Raw genomic sequence first — 22,835 nt, forward strand, 5'->3', positions numbered from 1 at the left:
ATAAAATTGCTTATAATGAGACACGGTCTGACTTCAAATTCCTTTATTCATATTCATATCAACCTATTTCAAAATTTTATTTAACTGGTGGTCACTCATCGGCAGTGGTTCGGCCAGCACAAAAAGTGTCATGAAAATATTCACTCCAAAAATTAATTTGCCAGATATCGTTTGGAGTCGGTGTAATAGAAAGTTGCCTTAAACTATTAGCTTTTTTCTTCTACTTTATTTTCTCTATATTTTTCCTGTATTTTCTTTAATATTTTTTGTCGCCCTCCCTCCTAATACGTTTTCAGTACTGGTGTAAACTATATTAAAAAAAAAACTAACGAAATACAACGAAATACTAGTTCGTTAAAAACAAATGACCTAGTTTGTATTTTGATAGATTTTTTTGACATTCGGCCATTTTTTCTTTATTTTTTCTGACAAATGAAAATTTGTTTTCAGTTTGAAAATTTTGTGAATAAAAATGTATCTAAAATCAACTTTCTTGAGAAAAAAGTGAACCATCAGAGACCAAAGTAATTTTCCCGTGTTATTTACATTGTTTTAATTGTTAAATATGTTAATGAAAAATAATATTTAAATAAAATAATTAAAAAAAAAATGTTTATGTTAAACGGTTTTATTGAAAACAATACTTATATTAAGTAATAATAATACTAAAAGCTAGAAAATAATTAGGTAGGTCCTAGGTACTAGTCATCACACTCCTCATCAATCAAGGGCGTTGATCAGACAATTAAAGAAATAAAATTAAATTTCTAAAAATGTGATGCGTAACATAACCTGATTAAGGTTCAGTTGGTCTTACTTATGACTATCAATAGAAACTTGACGCGTCCAACGCTTTTATTTAATTGGCTGCTCAGCGCCCTAGATTGATGAAGAGTGTGATGACTAGTACCTATGACCTACCTAATTATTTTCTAGCTTTTAGTATTATTATTACTTAATGTAAGTATTGTTTCAATATACCGTTTAACTAAATTTATTTTTTTGTAATTATTTTATTTTCAAGTTTTTAGTCTTTATTCAATTGCCAATTATTTCTCATTCTATTTAGTTCATTTAGTGACTCATTATTACAAGGACTCTTTCCTGACAACTTGTTACGATCTAAGTCCTCAATACATAATCCTTCCAAAGAATTTACTCGTCTGTGCGCCACGTATGCTTGTCCCACCTCGAACTCAAAGTATTTTGATGTCACTTCTACAGGACTGTATGTAATATGTGTTCAAAATATGAGCCAAATCGGACCACAAATACGATTTTTTTGAAATATTTCGATCCATGCGCCACCTATCGAAGTTTTTTTCTTATTACATTGTCATCGGGTTCTGAACTATATTCCAAGTTTCAAGCTTGTAGCTTATCGGGAAGTTACTTAAATTTCATTTACAAAATTCGTGCCAGCCAGCATGTCAAATCAAGGTAAATAAAACCGTTTAAAAATAAACAAAAGCATGTCAAACTCACTAATTTTGGGGGAATAGCGGTCTCGCTTTTTCACGGTAAAAATTATTTTTGTATTTTGAAGTTCCGATAAAGTGTAGTCAGTTTTTCTAGCTTGGAATCCAAGACAGCTTTTTATTTTTGGCAATCTAGCCTTTTTTCTGAAAAAGTTCTGGCAACACTGGTTGTAACCTATCCGAAAGCAACATCGACATAACACAGTGTTTAGTGAGCTCCTTTGCTGTTTATGCATATTCATGGCATCAAAAAGAAAAAATCAAGGTCAAAATATTTGAAGTTAAATTTGTTCAAATGTTTAAATCTAGCCAAAAAATGTAATCTCTCAAACGCCTTTTTGAAAATAATTGCTCTCTTGAGGTAAATAATTTTAGCTTTTCCTTCACTTGCCAGGCTTTCGTTGCAATGTTAGGCTTAAAAAGTAGTGAAATAAAAATATAAGAGGGTAAAATATTGAAAAGAAGTTAAGCAGGTGGATGGGCGTGTAAAGTGCTGAGGTTGATGGTAGCGATTAGTATTGATGTCATAAGTTTAATATAAATGTATTTTTTGTTGTTAAAATATTACAAAAGCGTTTAGGATTTATTTTTACAGCGAAAAAACAATTTTAGTTTTTAAACAACAATTTTATTTTTTTTTTTTGTGTTAAATATGTAAACATGAATTCAGTGTATAAACTTTAAATTTGCACTTAGTTAATATGACACTTTGTTTATTTATAAAATGTATTGTTTTTTTTTTTTTTTTGGTCAGTCGTGTTAAACATTGACATGAACTGAGAACAGAAAGTCAAACCTTGCCTGCCAGCTTGTAAACGGGCTGCTGTTGTTGTTGCTGCTGCCGCTGCATTCGAAAGAACCGTAGCGACCTTATCATTTCGTTCCCTAATACTACTATTCCATCTTAATAACGAAAAGGACGGTTTACGATCAACCAACGGCTGCGGTGCGTCCATTTCATATTGTTGTTGTGGTAGTGAAAGTGATGTTGCTGTAGTCGATAATTGTGTGCCCGCACCCGAAAAGGCAGTGCACCTTTCTGCAATGAGTTCTGTTGATTTAAAGGATGTTTTGTTTTGCTCACTTAATTATTTTTGTATTTTCGTGTACGATTTGTTGTTGGTTGATTTTTCTTTGTATTAGTAATTGTGTGTTGTAATGGTTTTTTTTTTGTGGTTTGTATGGGAGTTATGCTTAATTTTAAATGTGTCTGTGTGATTTAGATTGCGATTAGAGTGTACCTTCATAGTTTAACTCAGCAATATGTCTAAACTCATTTTTTAAATCGACTACCAAAAATTAAAAAAAAAAACATAAAAAGGGAAACTTGTAGACTTTTCTTATTTTGAGACAAAGCTAACAAACTCGCGTCGCCTCAGAGACGAATCCCTCGTGTATTTGCACTATGTTAAACGATGGCAACATATTATTTGACACTTACTTTCACCTTCCTGTTTGACATAACGTAGGAAACGTAACGGCCGAACGAAAATGATAGAGAATACCATAGCTAGACGAAATCGTTTGGAAGCGAATCGTTCGTCTGAGCTATCGTTCGCAATACATAATTAAGCCCTTAATTAACTTCTTAAAATCGGAATCTAGCTCAGCGAGCAGAACACACGTCTCTTATTCGGACAATGCCGTAAAGCTAGGGAAGCTTGTAATCAGGTAGGGAGTGACCTGCCAGCCAGAAAAGGAAAATCAAGAACAAGATAGATTGGTGAAACGCACCCTAGCTCAGTGACGGGCAGAATTAAGAATTTTCCAGGGCTAAGGTGCAGTAGTCTAGATCCAACCGCAACCAAAGTAGCAAGCGCTGACATTGCAAACTATTCAGTGGAAGCAGGTTGAAGCTTGTTCGCTGACAAAGACTTTGCGGTCTCTTAGCCTAGCATCCTGCTACATGGTTCACAGGGTCAAGTGAAGACGAGATGATACTTGTATGTGTACAATAATATATTGACGGCTAAGTGGAATAACACTCTATCTCAGTTGTAGTTTCGAAAACGTCCTATCTCAAAAAAACGTTTCAGATGACGACCTACTTTAGCATTTGTTTCAAAAACACACTCTCTGAGCTCAAATTCAACACGTTTTAATATCAGCTGGGGCGTTTATGAATAAAATCCTGAGATAGGGTGTCCTTCCCCCCAGCGGTTTAGGGGGCTCAGAATATACCCGCGGCAGGTATGCCTGTCGTAAGATGTGACTAAAATACCAAATTGATTCAAGAGGGTGTGTATCGCAACCCTTTAAGGTTTTGCCAGCGCAAAATATAGCTTCTCCAACCCAATTACCATCCTCACCTACCCGTGGCGAATCTTGTTACTTTAACAGCCGAGGCTCATGGATCTAGGAAGTGGGCGTTATGGCCTTGAAGGTTTCATGTGGTCATACTAAATCGTTCCCGAGATGGTCGGGCTGGTGCCTTTAGGTTGCTTGTTATCGGAACGGACCAGATCTGCACCAGGCAAAGGACCATCAACAACGATAACACTCCCCAAGGCCTTGGAGGAGTGTTGTTATCGCTACAACAAACTACAACATAAGGTGTCCTTCAACCAAGTTCTGTAATAGGACGTTTTTCAAAAAAATTCTGAAATAGGGAGTTTTTGAAAATTCAATTCAATTCTAAAATGGGGTGTTTTTGAATTGGCAGCCGAGATAGGGTAACATGGAATATGCCATAATTGATTGTCTTCTGAGCATGATATAGCACGCATAACTGGATGGTCCTTTGGAGGCCTTCATTCTCATAACATGCCTATATCAGTCCTTCACGGATACAAGGTCTTCAAAAGCAAGAAGAAAGGATCGTCGAACAGCAAGCCTATCTTGGTCGCCACATGCGAAAAGTCTCTGGAGCAGGGTTCCATAGCACAAGCAAGCGAAAGGGCAATCAGTTTAAATTTTTCCAGACCCATGCTCTAGAGGCGGACTTCCAGATCTCCATTGCCATTCGCATGACCAAATTGAAGGTCTCTCGCAGTAATATCATCCCGGATAAGAACAGCACTAAGGGGCTAGAAGGGACAGATCAACTGGTGCAAGGTGTCAACAGCCAACAAACTTTACTAACAACAGTGGCAATTTCGTTCATTAGCCAATGCAAGACACATGGTGTGGGGTAGCTCCTCAAACAACGAAAAAAGTGAGTTCCTTCTACATATTTTCACGTGTATAGTCCCTAGTTTGGATATATTTCAAGGCTGAGACGAAGTCCTAGGTCTAACATTGCCTATGAGTGTCAGACGCTGGTCGAAAACTAGAAATACTACCTTTCGGAGCACCGGTGGATTTTCTTCGACTTACAGCTAAGATCAGGCCAGACTCTTTGCTACATGAACCCTAGAATATCAAATTGGAATTGATGTGTAAGACTCCCAACACCAGCATTGAAGTTGAGCGTGTACAACTCTGACATAACCTATCCACAAGAAGTAGTAAGAAAGTTTAAGCTGGCGGTAACAACATTCTTCAAATTCACCCATTTAGTATTAGAAAAAAGAAGTCGCCACACTCGAGTCATCCAGACTGAGTAAATTTCTGTCTAAAGAGTTTTGCAATGCTCTGTACATGTGTTCTCAACTATAAGAGGAGCTGATAGTTGGAAAAAATAAGTTCCAAAAAAGCCCTTACCTATCCTTTATATTTAAGGCACTTGAGAGGCTTTTGGACATCCCCGAGGGTTTTGGGGGTGTTATCGATGTCCCTTGCCGGATATAGATCCGGTACGTTCCGGCAACCAGCATTATGAAGGCACTACCCGACCATCTCGGGAACGATTTAGTATGACCACATGAAATCTTCTAGGCCATCCCACCTACAAACCCCCTAGATCCATTAGGCTGCTAAAGAAACAGTATTCGCCACGGGTAGGTGAGGTTGACAATTTGGTTGGAGAACATATAAATTGCGCTGGGAACCCTTTGAAAGGGTTGCGCTACACAACGCCCTGAATTAGTTTGGTATTTTAGTCGCCTTATATGACAGACATACCTGCCGCAGGTATATTCTAAGCCACCTCGGGAGACAAGCTCGGTCATCACACTTACTGATGTGCATCAAAATGGCGCCCAGAGCGAAAATTGGGCCCTGTCTGTCCGACAATCATCGCATATCATCCATTGCATGTATAGCACAGTCATTCACCGATGGTACGGAGCTTTTGTCTCGTGTTTCACTTGATGTCTCTACAACTCCGTGTAGGATTGGCCGCGAAAAGGGCTCTACGAATAAAAGATTCTTGGTGGAAATCAACCAAATACGGGCACGCGAAGATATTAGAGAACATGACAATGGACAATTAAGCGGAATCATAACTAAACCAATGTCAGGCACCGACCATGTCACGACAGTTTTTGACTCCCAGGTGCAAAATATAAGATCTTCTTCAAGAAAAGGATAGGAGGAAGGCTTAGACAGTTGTGGCGATATTACCATCTACAACAAAGGCTCGAAAGTAGAAGGGGAAATTGGAGCTGGAATGTTCTCTAAGCACCTGCAGTTAAATAATACGCACCGACTTCCTGACTCATGCAGTGTCTTCTAGGTAGAGGTCTATGCCATAGAGAGAGTAGGTTGACTGCTTCAGGAACTAACGTGATGTTTGAGAGCCGCACCGCTTTAAAGGCATTACAATCCAACGCGATAAAGTGGGATATAGTGCGGAGGTATTGATCCTCGCTGCCGCTCATAAGCTTCTTAATGGCTCTTTTTGTTGCGTCTCTGAGCACAGCGAAATCTAAGGGAATGAATTCGCAGATGACACGAACAGGAAAGGTTGATAAATGGCCATAAGCGATGCGGACAGCTCCGTATGAACACAGCTGCGTATTTCCTAGAAAAAATTGCGGAATATAAGATTATGACAACGGACCTGCTGTGGACGAACCGGGTTGATTGCTAAGTCTTAAGGTAGTTATGGTTATGTTTGGATAGAAAAGGAACTAAATTCTTTCTCTAGCTACTCAAATCTGAAGTGAGGGTACTTACGGCTGTCATCACAAGACGTTGCGCTATTAAACCAATGCTCAGACAGTGGCGCATACCCGCAAGCTCCCTCTGCAGAAACTGTCAGGACGGGGAGGAATATAAGTTGACTCATCACTTTCAATGGCGATTTTCAGGACTGCAAATAAGGCCAATCAGATTTATGGGTGCATGGTTTTTACTAAGTCTGGCAGACGTTGGGAAGTTGGATTTTTCTTTTCCGCACACTTAAGTTCATCAGAGGAAGCAAGTTCGTTGAAGACCACTATGAAGCCATCGACTTGGACGAATGTGCCACCACCCGACAGCTACTGAGGGCACTCACAATGGACCAAAAAGGAATTCGAATATAAGTGTGTGAGTTTCTCACGCACGCCCTCTTAACATAACCTGACCTAACATAAGATTTACTAAACATTAAAGCGAATTGTTCTAAAAAAAAAATGTTTAAATATATTAATGAGTGATTAGTATAGCTGATGTTGGTCTTAGTTATTGTAGCAATGGGAATGGGTATGCCTTGGACACAGAGAGGAAGATACAAATTAAGGTTAAAAAAGGTAAAGAAGAAAACGAAAAAGTTATAATGCGATGTAGCAATGCGTGCGCCTAAGAGCGCCTAAGAGCCAGCAATAATTTCTACAGGTGCTCCTCTAATTGTGAGTTTGAGTTAATTGTGCTTTGTTGTTGTAACTCATGATACAAGAAACAAGGTAATTCCATTGTAAAGAATCACCAGGACAGTCAAAGCGAAGTGTATCGTTCGAAAGCTTTAAAAAAAACCGACATATTGCGTTGCCCGAAGAGATTAAATGCTTCCCTTGTCAGTTTATCTAAGAGGTGTTCTGCTTAAAAACCGTAGCATTCAACTTTGACGTCTGGGAATTCCTAACCACCAAACTTCTGGTAAATTTTAAATTCGATCAAATCAAGCTAATATCCCCATTATTTCAAAAGCTACTCACATTTTCAAGTTAAATTCTTCGGCACATTTTTCCTCTCTACAAAAAGTGTTAGGTCAAGTCGAGCATTCACGAGAGCTACAAAGTCTGTAAAAAAAAGTACTACGCCTATGCGCTCGTAGTGATTATTTACGACGATCAGCTAGCAAGCTTCATGTCTGTCAACTCTGCCTACTTTAATACAATCCCTGAGACTTATACGAATGCATTCTCGTATGTTCACGAAGTTAAGTATTAGGGCTTCGTAAAGACGGTGTCTCACTGAAAGAAATCTGGTCCAATACGCTGACCCGCGATGCGACATGAAAAATTATCAAATGCCAAAGGATTTCTTTCTTCTTGATACAGAGTAATGGCCAAGGAGCTGTACTCATAAGTATGGCGTTGGTTATATATATATGTATATACATATAAAGTTTCTACTAACGACTTTCGCAAATTTTATAAATATATTTATCTTTTACATCATTTAAAAATACAAATCTCTGCTACAAAGAACTAACGGCACTAAGTGTTTCATCAAGGAAATGGCATTTCAAGGGGTCCTAAGGCTTCGGCCGTTGGGCCTTTGGAGGGAGCGTACATATGGGCACGGCCGCATCCTGCTCAATATTAACGACTCCTGCATCACGTCAAAAACGGACTACATATGTCAAGGGCAGCCTTGGACACAAACTAGACAATTCTCTTTCCCACAAGGAAAGATTTGAAAGATGGGGGACCACTCAGAAATTCGACATCTCGGTTTTCACGGAAGGATTTAAATAGCTTGCGGAGTGGGAGCGGGAGTATTTGCGACTATCCCACCCACGTACTTATGTATGCGGCTTCCCGACTCGGCAAGCGTGTTTCAAGCTGAGATTTTCGCTATCCACTAGGCGTGTAAAGCGTTAATGGATATCAATAGTAACGGTAACAGAGTAGCCCCATGAAACCTTCTAGGCCATAACGCGCTCCCACCTCCTAGATCCATAAGGAACTTCGGGCCGCGGCTGTTAAAAAAGGATTCGCGACGGGTAGGCGAGGTTGACAATTGGGTTGGAGAAGCTATATATTGCGCTGGCAATCTCTTGAAAGGGTTGCGCTACACAACCCCTTGAATCAATTTGTTATTTTAGTCTCATCTTACGACAGGCATACCTGCCGCGGATATATTCTAAGCTCACTAACTCGCTGGTGGTTGCTTATTATTTAGGTCTAGCCAGTAACAGCAGGTCAAGGAAGTGCGAGCTGCGGGAACAAACGGTTGAGCACGTTTTGTGTTCATGTCCTGCGCATGCCAGGTCAAGGCTCCAGTTACTAGGGACGGCAAAGTTGGCAGATCTCAAGGCAGCAATTAAGCTAGGTCTTACAAAGTTTCTAGTATTTTCCAAGAGGTGCGAGTTATTCTATAACATAAGCCCTGATACCTGTTTGGGGTTCTTCCGTTTGGACGTCGAACAAATTCTGGTAACACTATGGGCACATTCAGTCTATGTGAGGTCTTTTTATTGACCGGCCAGTTCAACCTAACCTAAACCTCACCTACATACATATATTGGATTGGGCAACACTTACTAAGTTTTGACATAGAAAGCAGCTACAATAATCTATTTTATTTTTCTAACAAAATTGCCAACATAACAATGGAATTACTTCGTTTCTTATACCACGGTAACTACGAAAAGGAGTATGTGTATTTGATTGTTATGGAAAATATATATTTTTTAGATTGTTTACGGAAATTTGGTGTGTATAATTTTTTTAACTACAATTTTTATTTATTTGTCAAATTTCTTTTCAAAGCGACTTATTGCAGAATGGTACAGCAATCATTTATCATCATCAATTAAAGAAGTACGCCTACCTTCCCCTACATCCGCACCTGGACGACTTGGAGCAAAAAATAAATGTGTACGATAATGAATATCCTCCTGTTGTGTAGCCATGTCACGTGAACGTTTTGTACGATTAGCTTTCGTTTGCAGCTTAGTGCCACCGCCACCAGATTTTCCACCGCCTCCACCTTCGCGAAAATGCTTACGAAACATTAAATTCATTTTCAATATTTGTGTTTATTTACTTAATTCAATTTGTATGTATGTAGTATATGAAGTTGTTGTAGCTATTGTTTTGCATTGTAAATGTTTTTATTTTTGTTTTTTAACACACAGATGTACATTTATTTACTTGGTGTCGTGTATGACATGGCGTATGAGTAATATTTTTATTGGCAATTGATGTGCAGCTGAACCGGATTTGGGTTGGCTCTTATTTCCGTTGAATTTGCATTAAGTTTGAAGAAGCAAACGTTTTAATGAAGAAGTGCGCAGTTTTTGTTTGTGTAGTTTTTGTTGTTGTTTATGTTTTAGTAAGTATCATTGCTCGTCTTGCTGACGTTGCTGTTTAGCGACAATTTCACAAACTTTTATTAGAAGCGGTTATAGTGCTTGGTAGCGCTTGTTGTTGTTTTTGTGAGCAGAGTTATGGTTTATCGCATATAAATTATTAACATTGAGTTGCGTGTGAGAAGTTTTGTTTTTTTTATTTAATATTAGAAGATTTTGTTCTGAGCGAAAAAATTGTCCCGTCTCTCCCTCTCTCTGTTTTTGTTGTTGTAGCGATGGGGACACCCCGAGAAGGTCTTGGCGAGTGTTATCGATGTTGATGGTCCCTTGCCGGATGCCCTTAACAAGCACCATAAAGGTACTAGCCCGACCATCTCGGGAATGATTTGGTATGACCACATGCAACCTTCTAGAACATACCGCCCTCCCACCCCCTACATTCATTAGGAACTTGGGATCTCCAGAGCATCGGCTGCTAAAGAAACAGGATTCATCACGTGTAGGTGAGGTTGACAATTGGGTTGGAGAAGCTATATATTGCGCTGGCAACCCCTTTGAGCGGGTTGCGCTACACAACTCATTGAATCAATTTGGTATTTTAGTCACCGTTTACGATAGGCATAGCTACCGCGGCTATATTCTAAGCCCCTTAACCCGCTGGGGCACACTTCCTCTCTCTCTCGTTCCCATTAATCCTCTCCCATCCCTTGTTCTCCACCCACTTCATCTCTCTCTCTCTAACTACTATGTTGTTGTTGTAACTGCAAAAACGCTCCTCGGAGTTTTAGGGGAGTGTAGCGGATGTGTGCAGGCCTTTGCGTTTAGGAATCTGGTACGCTCCTGCACCAGCACGTTGTAATACTAGCCTAACTGCCACGAGAACCACTTTTGGGGGCTTGTATTATGTCCGTGGAAAGAGGCTAGTGAAATATACAGACTCGAGGATTCCCAGGGAACCCCTAATAACTCATTACAGATTTCCAGTTTCTACCGTGAAGACTTCCAGAGAAATACAGCATGAGTGTGGGCGATGCCGGCATGATTACCAAACTAATTCACGGATCGCTCCAGGGTAAAGAATTGAAGCAAAAAAATAAGAATAACACTTGGTGCAACTGATCTCCGAGGAGATTAAGACTGAGCTTCTCTTCTAATTTGCACCGTGCTTCTTTGAATTTTTCCTACGGATTGGCTGGATCACAGCCAAGGGAGGCCCCATTACAAACACCTTTTCTAATTCTAATTGAAAAAACTATTTTTTTCCTTTTCCGGAATTTGAGTCATATCGGGTGTGATAAAATTCATCAGCAGATATCTAAACTGTAGAACTGTCATATCTAAGTGCGGGAACGATAACTAAAAGGAAAGTGAAAACTCTTTGGCTCTAGCTAGAACACGCATAGAGTGTCTGAACAAGCACTTAATTGCTTATTTAGTGAATCTTGGGTCCGCTGAAATTGAAGGCATCCAGCGCTACATTAGACAAATTAGACAAATTGGTTCAACCTTTTACATATATAAAGGAGGAAAGACATCAGATCATTCAATGGTAACAACATGGGCCAGCTTGCTCCACTGCTTTGCTGTAGGGCAGCCGTTATAACCTAACCTAAGCTTATTAACATTTAACGACAGCATTATTTTGCACAAATAGCCGCTTTCATTTTACTTTACTAAATTTCTTCATGGAAGAAAATGGTAACGCAGACATAAATAATATAAATATTTTTGCTTTAAATGTACAAATTTTTCAGTTCGGCAAGCTGTCATCAAATTAATGACAAAAAAACAATTATGCAGCCAATTAAATCCAAACACAGAAATGTTGCTAATTTTTCGCAGTCAAGTGAGAGCCGCACACAAAGTTGTTGGCCGAATCGTCAAAGAAGAATTTTTGCCAAAATGTTCCAAATGAAAAGTTGGGGGGGCAGAGAAGTGAGAGACAGAAAGAGAGTACGAAATATTATGTATGAAAAACACATTGAAAACGAAATATAGGGGAAGGGGGAGATCAAGAGAAAGACCCAAAGAGGCCTATTTAGTTGATGCATGGCATGAAAGTTTGCGTGTCCGCTTGGGTAAAATAAATAAACAAAACAAACGGCAATATAAAAACGCTAAAAATAAAACAATAAAATAAACAAACAAAAAAGCAAACACAAAATCCCAAAACCGGCAAACGAGCAAGGTTAAATTGCAATAAATCACTACAAAAGCGCCAGCAGCTACTCAACTCACTCACTCACCCTCCTTACATACTCAAACGCTCATACTCAAAATCAGTCAACCACACTCACTGTACTCACACTCACGCATTCGCTTGTTAGCTCATTATTTATACAAACACTCACACGCATATATCCACCCTACTCAATTACAATCAATACTTAGCAAATAACGGAAATTGCCATATCCGCTGTAACGGTAAAATTAGAGGAAATAACAAATTGCCACATTTAAGTGCAATATTGACTTGAAACGTCAATAAACACGCAATGTTAGCACGCATTTGTGTTTAAAATAAATTACGTTTGCTTGTTTTTCCTTGTAATTACACAATGTTATTTGTTTATAATTTTAATTTCTTTGTTGTTAGCTTCTAACTACAAGTCCAAGCCGTTTTGCTATACCCAGTGGTTATAACATTTGGCAAAGACCTTGATCACGCTCACATAATATGTATTTAAGAAGTTCGTATAGAGAGAATGGGATCACAAATGACATCTCAACTCAAAAACTTCCCAGAGAGGAGTCTCAACGTGGAAATCAAGTCATTCCTGAACAACGTAACCGGATACAAGTCATTATTTGGTTCTAAAAACTACTACGAGGAGGTATAAGATACCACCTCTCTCAACTCCAGTGCTGGCAAACACAGTGCTTAAGTTAAGTGAGTCCGCCAACTATCTAGGGCTCATACTTGATAAGAAATTGAACTGGACACAAAACACCACGGAACGTGTCCGTAAGGCCACGGTTGCCCTCTACACATGTAAGGGGGCAATTGGATGGAAATGGGGTATGTCCCCTATGATAGTACATTGGATATACACGGCCATAGTTAGACCAATATTGCTATACGGGGTGGCGGTATGGTGGCCCGCCCTGAATAAATCCTCGACGGTTCTTGCTCTTCAAAAGTTGCAACAATCTGCATTACTATGCATAAGCGGAGCCATCCGCACAACTCCAACGGAGGCTATGAATGTGATACTGCTACTACTACGCATAGATATAGTAGGCATAAAATATGTAGCATGTGCAGCTATTAGGCTGAGGAAACTGACCACATGATCTCACTGCAACCATACTGAAATTCTCGACAGATTCTGCATACCAGAATGGACAGATTTCTGCAAACCACATACCAACTTTAACAAGGAATACGAGATATTAATCCCTGAGAGAGAAAAGTGGGTGAATGACCCTGATTGGCCCACTGACAGCATTCAGATCTATACAGATGGATCTAAACTGGATAACAGGGTCGGAGGGGGTGTATATTCGGAACGATTGGAGATACAAAGATCTTTTCGCCACCTGGACCATTGTAGCGTATTTCAGGCCGAGCTTGCGGCTATACAAGACGCTGTGGACTGCCTTAGGCAGAAGGCAGTCTCTCAGAAGCACATTTATATTTTCTCAGACAGTCAAGCAGCACTGAAAGCCCTTGACTCTGTCACAACTAATTCTGAAACTGTAGTAGGCTGTCGCAGATCACTTAACGTGATGGCTGAACAGTTTACTCTGCACCTTGTATGGGTTCCAGGACATAATAATGGAAGCGGAATCCAGGTGGAAGCATCATTATAGTAGCCACACGGCAAAACTCACATGACCGGAATGGAATGAGAAGAGATCGCGAGAGCTTCCATACCAGGTAATGAGATGGCGGATGAGCTTGCAAGAAAGGGTACTTCCCTACCACTTTCGCCATCCTGGAAGAGGTTGGGCATGCCGCTCTCCACTTGCAAGCTCAAGATAAAGGAGGCTCTACTGATGGAAGCGGGAGCCAGGTGGAAGCATCATGATAGTAGCCACACGGCAAAACTCACATGGCCGGAATGGAATGAGAAGAGCTCGCGAGAGCTTCTCACCCTCCGTAAAAGGGATTTTCCTTAGTTGTAGGTTTTCTCACTGGTCATGTTTGTATTGGACCGCATGCGGAAAGGATTGGCGCTCCAATTAATGATTATTGTAGAAGCTGCGGCAACGAAGAGGACCCTGCAACTGTTAGGCATCTACTCTGTGAATGTCCAGTGCTCGGTAGAAGAAGGCAACGTTTTATGGGCAAGATGTTTCTCGTAGATCTGACTGATATAGCTGAAGTCAATACACGACGCTTAGTTAGCTTCACAAACTCAACGAAGTGGTTTGATTAGGAGAGTAGGAACAAATTCGTGCGGTTTCACAATGGGCCTATAAAGGCCTAGGTGTGTCGCTCCGATGCGGACGGCAGCCACTTGAACATAACCTAACCTAACCTTCTAAAAACCAAAAGTCAACGATATGTTCCCTACCGTCACCAATACAAACAAAAAAAAGCTATAAAAAGCACAAATCCTATAAATCTGTGGCCGTAGCTAAGCTTTGTGGAGCTAACTCGACGCATGTCAACATATTTTCCGTCTCCACTTAAGCAATGAGAGTCATATCGTCCAATATTCCTCGGCTGGGCTATCAAATCATTACCGCGGCAGTATGGCAAGTACCAAAAGTGCTAGATCCTGAACGTATGGCATTAATTAACTTCGGAGAGTGTTTCTTTAGTTACAATAACAACACTATACTCTTTTATTCCATTATTGTTCCCATGTTCACATAAGCTGAGAGTGTTATATCATCCGAGATTCCTTATTGATTTCATTCCCCTAAGCAGTAGCGGTTGCTTCGTCTGAAAATCCTTAGTACTATGAGGTGATAGATTCAAAACGTGCCGTATTTATACTCGCGTACCTGAGGGTAGCCAGTTATCAACATGGTTTCCGCAATGTATATAGCACCACCGCTGTGCTGAGCTCATTGAAAGATTTCGAATAGTCAACCACACAATGATGATCCTAGGCAAAGAAAACATTTGGCTTCACCCTGCACCGAAGAAGTCGATTGCGAATTACCTGAATGGTTTAATCTGCGGCTGTGTGTGTAGGGAGTATAAATGGCTGCACCTCAACGGGGCCTTCGCGATACCATCAGCCTAAAAAAAAATGGTGACCTTAATACAGCAGAGGCTATAACTTCTTTTCTTTCTCATATTTAATATAAGATCGCTGAGTCCACTCTGTTTGTCAGATGGTATTGCGATCAGGTGAATAAAGAAACAGCAAAAGGCCGATGGTGGTATGCTCGCCTCTAAGAGGCAAACAACTCATAAAATGACTGTAAAGCAGGCTAGCGGCATCGAAAGGACATGCAGATTTTAAGGTTAAGGGATGCCAGTAGCTACCGCGAAGGAGAAGAGACATAAGTAGTGGCGATAGGGCAACAAGAAAGTTCATGATTTTTAGTAAAAAAAGGACGTGTGGCACTCGGGGACTGCCGCGGTAAAGCTATTGTATATTATCAACTTATGCAATTATAATATTTATACAACATTTTGTTTTCTTTGATATTAATTCAAGTTAACCTTTTTCGGCGTGGTGACCGATAAGAAAAATATTTTTTACTTTTATTGAATAAATGAGAAGTTAATATTTAATTTTCACTTTAAATTTAACTTTAACTTTATTTTTAACTTTAACTTTAACTTTCACTTTAACTTTAACATTCACTTTAACTTTAACTTTATTTTTAACTTTAACTTTAACTTTAACATTCACTTTAACTTTAACTTTAATTTCAACTTTAACTTTAATTTTAACTTTAACTTTAACCTTAACTTTAGCTTTCACTTTCACTTTAACTTTAACATTCACTTTAACTTTAACTTTAACATTCACTTTAACTTTCACTTTATTTTTAACTTTAACTTTAACCTTAACTTCAACTTTAACTTTGACTTTAACTTTAACTTTAATTTAACTTTGACTTTAACTTTAACATTCACTTTAACTTTAACTTTCACTTTAACTTTAACATTCACTTTAACTTTAACTTTATTTTTAACTTTAACTTTAACTTTAACATTCACTTTAACTTTAACTTTCACTTTAACTTTAACATTCATTTTAACTTTAACTTTAACTTTATTTTTAACTTTAACTTTAACATTCACTTTAACTTTAACTTTAACTTTAACTTTAACTTTAACTTTACCTTTAACTTTAACTTTAACTTTAATTTCAACTTCAACTTTAACTTTAACTTTAACCTTAACTTTAACTTTAGCTTTAACTTAAACTTAAACTTTGACTTTAACTTTAATTTAACTTTGACTTTAACTTTAACATTCACTTTAACTTTAACTTTCACTTTAACTTTAACATTCACTTTAACTTTAACTTTATTTTAAATTTAACTTTAATTTTAACTTTACCATTCACTTTAACTTTAACTTTAACATTCACTTTAACTTGAACTTAAACTTTAACTTTAACTTTAACTTTAACTCTAACTTTAAACTTAACTTTAACTTTAACTTTCGCTTTAACTTTAACATTCACTTTAACTTTAACTTTATTTTTAACTTTAACTTTAATTTTAACTTTAACTTTAACTTTAATTTTAACTTAAACTTAAACTTTAACTTTAACACTCACTTTAACTTTAACTTTCACTTTAACTTTAACATTCATTTTAACTTTAACTTTAACTTTATTTTTAACTTTAACTTTAACTTTAACTTTAACTGTAACTTTAACTTTAACGTTAATTTTAACTTAAACTTAAACTTTAACTTTAACTCTAATTTTAACTTTAACTTTCACTTTAACTTTAACATTCACTTTAACTTTAACTTTATTTTTAACTTTAACTTTAATTTTAACTTTAACTTTAACTTTAATTTTAACTTAAACTTAAACTTTAACTTTAACTTTAACTTTAACATTCACTTTAACTTTAACTTTCACTTTAACTTTAACATTCATTTTAACTTTAACTTTATTTTTAACTTTAACTTTAACATTCACTTTATCTTTAACTTTAACTTTAACTGTAACTTTAACTTTAACTTTAACTTTCGCTTTAACTTTAACATTCACTTTAACTTTAACTTTAATTTTAACTTTAACTTTAACTTTAAATTTAACTTTAACTTTAACTTTAACTTTAACTTTAACTTTTACTTTAACTTTAACTTTAACGTTAACTTTAACTTTAACCTTAACTTTAACTTTAACTTTAACTTCAACTTTAACTTTAACATTCACTTTAACTTTAACTTTCACTTTAACTTTAACATTCATTTTAACTTTAACTTTAACTTTATTTTTAACTTTAACTTTAACTTTAACATTCACTTTAACTTTAACTTTAACTTTAACTTTAACTTTAACTTTAACTTTAACTTTAACTTTAACTTTAACTTTAACTTTAACTCTAACTTTAACTTTAACTTTAACTTTAACATTCACTTTAACTTTAACTTTCACTTTAACTTTAACATTCATTTTAACTTTAACTTTAACTGTAACTTTAACTTTAACTTTAAATTTAACTTTAACTTTAACTTAAACTTAAACTTAAACTTTATCTTTAACTTTAGCTTTAGCTTTAACTTTAACGTTAACTTTGACTTTAACTTTAACTTTAAATTTAACTTTAACTTTAACTTAAACTTAAACTTTAACTTTAACTTTCACTTTAACTTTAACATTCATTTTAACTTTAACTTTATTTTTAACTTTAACTTTAACTTTAACATTCACTTTAACTTTAACTTTAACATTCACTTTAACTTTCAATTTAAATTTAACATTCATTTTAACTTTAACTTTATTTTTAACTTTAACTTTATTTTTAACTTTAACTTTAACTTTAACTTTAACTTTAACTTTAACTTTAACTTTAACTTTAACTTTAACTTTAACTTTAACTTTAACTTTAACTTTAACTTTAACTTTAACTTTAACTTTAACTTTAACTTTAACTTTAACTTTAACTGTAACTTTAACTTTAACTTTAACTTTAACTGTAACTTTAACTTTAACTTTAAATTTAACTTTAACTTTAAATTTAACTTTAACTTTAAGTTTAACTTTAACTTTAAATTTAACTTTAACTTTAACTTAAACTTAAACTTTAACTTTAACTTTAACTTTAGCTTTAACTTTAACTTTAACTTTAACATTCACTTTAACTTTCACTTTAATTTTAACATTCATTTTAACTTTAACTTTAACTTTAACTTTATTTTTAACTTTAGCTTTAACTTTAACATTCACTTTAACTTTAACTTTAACTTTAAGTTTAACTTTAACTGTAACTTTAACTTTAACTTAAATTTAACTTTAACTTTAACTTAAACTTTAACTTTAACCTTAACTTTAGCTTTAACTTTAACTTTAACTTTAACTTTAACTTTAACATTCACTTTAACTTTAACATTCATTTTAACTTTAACTTTAACTTTATTTTTAACTTTAACTTTAACAAAAAAAAAAAAAACTTTAACATTCACTTTAACTTTAACTGTAACTTTAACTTTAACTTTAACTTTAACTTTAACTGTAACTTTAACTTTAACTTTAAATTTAACTTTAACTTTAACTTTAACTTTAACTTAAACTTAAACTTTAACTTTAACTTAAACTTAAACTTAAACTTAAACTTAAACTTAAACTTTAACTTTAACTTAACTTTAACTTTAACATAAACTTTAACTTTAACTTTAACCTTAACTTTAACTTTAACATTAACTTTAACTTTAACTTTAACCTTAACTTTAACTTTGACTTTAACTTTAACTTTAACTTTAACTTCAACCTTAACTTTAAATTTAACTTTAACTTTCACTTTAACTTTAACTTTAACTTTAATTTAACTTTCGCTTTGACTTTAACATTCACTTTAACTTTAACTTTCGCTTTAACTTTAACATTCACTTTAACTTTAACTTTAACCTTAAGTTTAACTTTAACTTTAACTTTAACTTGTGTAAAAGTGCTGAGATCGCCGGTTTTAACAACCCCCGCTAAAGCGACCTTGTCGGTAATGCCCACACAAGGCACCGAATCGGCGGAAAAGACAAAGGCGGCGAAAGCACAGCTGCAGAATAACCCCAGCCAGTCAACACCTGCTACTGCAAGGGAAAAAGCATCGGTCAGCTCACCCAGTGTCGTTGCACAGCGCGCTGTTGGGAAGGAGAAACGTGCGACTCCGCCAAGAGGCTCACTCTCATACACAAGCCTCGAAGGGAAGAGCCAAGACGAACTGCTGGAGTACGCGGTATCAGTGCTGCGCGAGATGCAGGAAACCGCTCTCAAGCAGAAGACCGTGTCCAAGGACATAAAAACCGGTATGGCTCTTCTCGAGGAAGCGTTAAGCTGCATGGGATCGTTAAGGGCCCAAAAGGTAGATGAGAGCAGAGAATCGGGCCGAAAAAGCAAGAGGGCACGGACGAGCTCAGATTCCCACTCGGAGGACTTGGAAGCCAAAAAGAAACGAGATGAAAGAACAAATACGCTTTCACAAGGTGAGTCTTGGTCCAATGTAGCGCGCCGGAGGCTGAAACCGCGGGCCCAGCCAGCCAAGCAGGCAACCCCCGTCCAAGCTCCTAAAGCTCAAAAACGGGCGAGAAAGAGGAGACAAGCAGCAACGTTTGTGGTAAAACCTGTGGAAGGCAAAAGCTATGCCCAGGTACTAGGGGCCATACGCGGCCAGCTCCGCCCTAATGACACAGGTACGGTGGTACGGTCAGTACGAAAAACCAAATCTGGTAACGTACTGATTGAAACGGCGCGCTGCAGTGACCAGACGGCCTTCAGAGCAGCTATAGGTAGTGCAGTAGGAGAGGTCGGTGAAGCACAACAGCTCTCCAAGCGGATGAAGTTGGAAGTACTTGGCATGGACTGTCTCACAACTGAAACAGAAATCCAAGACGCAATAAGGAGGGAGGTCGGAAAAGAAGAAATCACTAGACCTCTCAGTGTCTCTGTGTTCGCAGCAAACCAAAGAGAACAGAAAATGGCGGTCGTCGAAGTGGACGAGAATATTGGCAACGCCCTACTCAAAAAAGGTAAAATTCCTATCGGATGGATACAGTGCCGAATCAGACAGCGAGCAGAAGTACAACGCTGCTTTAGGTGTCTCGGCTACGGACACCGGAAGGCAGAATGCAAGGGTCCAGACAGGAGTAACGCCTGCTGGAAGTGTGGGCAAAGCTGCCACAAAGCTTCGGCCTGTACCGCAGCTCCAAAATGTTACCTGTGTAATACACAGAAGCTCGATCATGTCCCTGGATCTGGAGCATGCAGCATTTTCAGAGCGGCACTCGCTGTTGCAAAGGCCAAAGTCTCAATTCAAAAGTGATTAGTTTTATCCAAGGCAACCTAAACCGGAGCAGACTTGCTGATGAGCTACTACAACAGTTGGTCTTAGACCATAAAGCTAACAGCGTTATCATCAGCGAACCCTATAGAGCCCGAAATGATTGGCATATAGACAACACCGGCACCGCCGCAATCTGGATGACAGATGCAAACGCCAATATTGTGAACCGTGTTGCCGGACAAGGCTACGTCCGCCTAACTACGAATAATACCACAATAGTAAGCTGCTACTTGTCACCGAATGATCCCATTCAAACGTTCAGGGACAAGCTTGAACTTATTGAAGACGACCTGAGGGACTTAACTAGTAACCTGGTTGTGGCGGGAGACTTTAACGCAAGAGCCGTCGAATGGGGAATGCCGCAGGCTAACACCCGTGGAAGGTTAGTCCTTGAGATGGCAGCCAGGCTCGGTTTGAACGTGAGTAACACTGGTACGACCCCTACATACCGACGGCCAGGCTTTGGATACTCGATCCCCGATGTAACACTAGTGTCAGAAAGCCTGCTGCTGACCGCTGATGGATGGAGAGTCATAGAGGATCTGACTGGCAGCGATCACAACTACATCACTTTCCACCTAAACGATCCCGGTCAGAGGCAGATTCCGAACGGGCCACGCAGAACAAAAGCATGGGACGCATCCAAGGTCGACTCTGCCACGTTCTCCGCATCAGTACTGGGGGATGCCCGACGGATAATCAACAACTCCAGTCCGACGGAAGAGACGGTTGAAAAGACAATGAGCTGTCTTCGCCACGCTTGCAACCTCTCTATGCCACGGAGGGGAGTGTGGAGGGGTAAAAAGCAGGTATACTGGTGAAATAGCGAAATCGCGGAGCTGCGGAAAATATGCCACAGGATGCGAAGGCTAGCAACTCGCGCGCGCGGCAGGCCTGAGGCTCTAGAAAAGTCGGAAGCGTACAAAGGAGCGAAGACTGCTCTTAGTGCTGCCATTAAGCAAAGCAAGCTTAAGTGCTGGAAAGCGCTTTGCGAGGAAGTGGATCGAGACCCATGGGGGCAGGGATATAAGATAGTAATGAAGAAGTTCCGTCCGCCAAACCAGCTGATGGACGAGAATCAAATAAGGAACATTGTGGATGGCCTGTTTCCCACCCAACTGCCTAGGGAGGGCGGGTACGTTACCCATGAAGATCGCAACGTGGAACCATTCCAAGAAGAAGAGCTTAAAACTGCCGTGCGAACTATGAAACCTAGGAAAGCATCTGGGCCCGCCGGAATACCCGCGGAGGCAATTAGACTAGCTGCAAACGACTGCCCAGAATTTATGTTGCACATGTACAACAAATGTCTCGAAGAAAGAATTTTCCCCACCATATGGAAGACAGCACGACTGGTTCTCATTCCAAAAGGGAAAGGAGATCCCAACTCTCCATCATCCTACCGTCCCCTATGTATGTTGGACACAGCAGGGAAATTGATGGAGAGTCTCCTGAAGCAACGCCTCACCAGAGCGTTACAGGACGCCGGAGGACTGTCGCCCAGACAGCATGGTTTTCGGAGGGGGCACTCCACAATCGATGCCATAGCAGAAGTTATAGACGCAGTCAAGAAAGCCGAGACAGCGTGCCACAGAGCAAGACCTATAGTGTTGCTGGTCACGCTGGACGTCAAAAACGCTTTTAACTCAGCTAGGTGGGAGGACATGCTTGAGGCACTAGAAAGCACTTTCAAAGTACCGCAATATTTGTTAGAAATTTTAAGGGACTACCTAAGAGAGAGGTATTTAATATATGAAAGTACTCACGGTCAAAAAAAGGTAAAAATAACAGGTGGAGCAGCCCAGGGTTCGGTACTAGGTCCCGATCTCTGGAATATAACTTACGACAGTCTTCTTCGATTAGACATGCCAGAAAGCACCTTCTCGTTGCATTTGCAGACGACGTGGCAGCTGTGATAACAGCACCAAGCTGCAAGCTGGCACAGCTAAAATTAAACCAGGTCATGCGTAATGTAAATAGGTGGATGGCTGAGCACGGTCTCCAGTTAGCAACAGCCAAAACGGAGATCGTCATCCTCACAAAGAGACGTATTCCCACTACCAGGAACATGATGGTTGGGGACCAGCCAATAGAAACACTCGCTTCAACGAAATATCTGGGAGTGAGGTTAGACAGCAAACTCAACTTCTCGGATCACATACGAGGGGCCTGCGAAAGAGCTGCGCGCATAATAGCGCAGTTGAGTAGATTAATGGCAAACACAGGTGGCCCAAAGCCATGCACAAGGAAGTTGCTTGCATCAGCCTCGGATTCTATACTCTTATATGGTGCAGAAATCTGGGCGTACGCAATGAAATACCGGAAGAACCGAGTCGCCCTCACCTCGGTCCAACGCAGAGGGGCGCTGCGAATATCTTCGGCTTACCGCACGGTATCAGCTGAAGCTGTCCTGGTCGTTGCGGGAACCATACCGATATATCTTCTCGTTGAGGAAAGAAAAACAATATATGACAACGGATCGCAAGCAAGTAGAGCTGCTGTTGCCATGCAGGCGCGTGAAGAATCGATCCGATGTTGGCAAGATCAGTGGAGCAACAGCATCGTAGGAAAGTGGACTAGGGAACTAATCCCTGAACTGAATCCATGGTTGAAGCGACCGCACGGAGAGGTAGACTTTTACC

General features: G+C 38.7%; 1 protein-coding gene across 18 annotated transcripts in view; it reads right to left on the minus strand.

The window, feature by feature from the left end:
* Positions 1-22,835, minus strand: part of LOC137243844 (uncharacterized) — a 106,476-nt gene that overhangs the window by 35,008 nt on the left and 48,633 nt on the right. For 3 of the 18 annotated variants that reach the window (XM_067772036.1, XM_067772034.1, XM_067772043.1), the window contains exons 2-3: positions 9,282-9,453; positions 2,275-2,529 (exon numbers count right to left, since the gene is read on the minus strand). In XM_067772036.1, coding sequence (XP_067628137.1) covers positions 2,275-2,529; positions 9,282-9,453 — 427 coding nt within the window. Of the gene's footprint in view, positions 1-2,274; positions 2,530-2,719; positions 2,768-9,281; positions 14,991-22,835 lie in introns of those variants that run through there. The other 15 variants (XM_067772040.1, XM_067772041.1, XM_067772038.1 and 12 more) reach the window with 12 other exon arrangements.

The sequence above is a fragment of the Eurosta solidaginis genome, chromosome 3 (assembly GCF_040869045.1).
Source record: "Eurosta solidaginis isolate ZX-2024a chromosome 3, ASM4086904v1, whole genome shotgun sequence".
Lineage (NCBI taxonomy): Eukaryota > Metazoa > Arthropoda > Insecta > Diptera > Tephritidae > Eurosta > Eurosta solidaginis.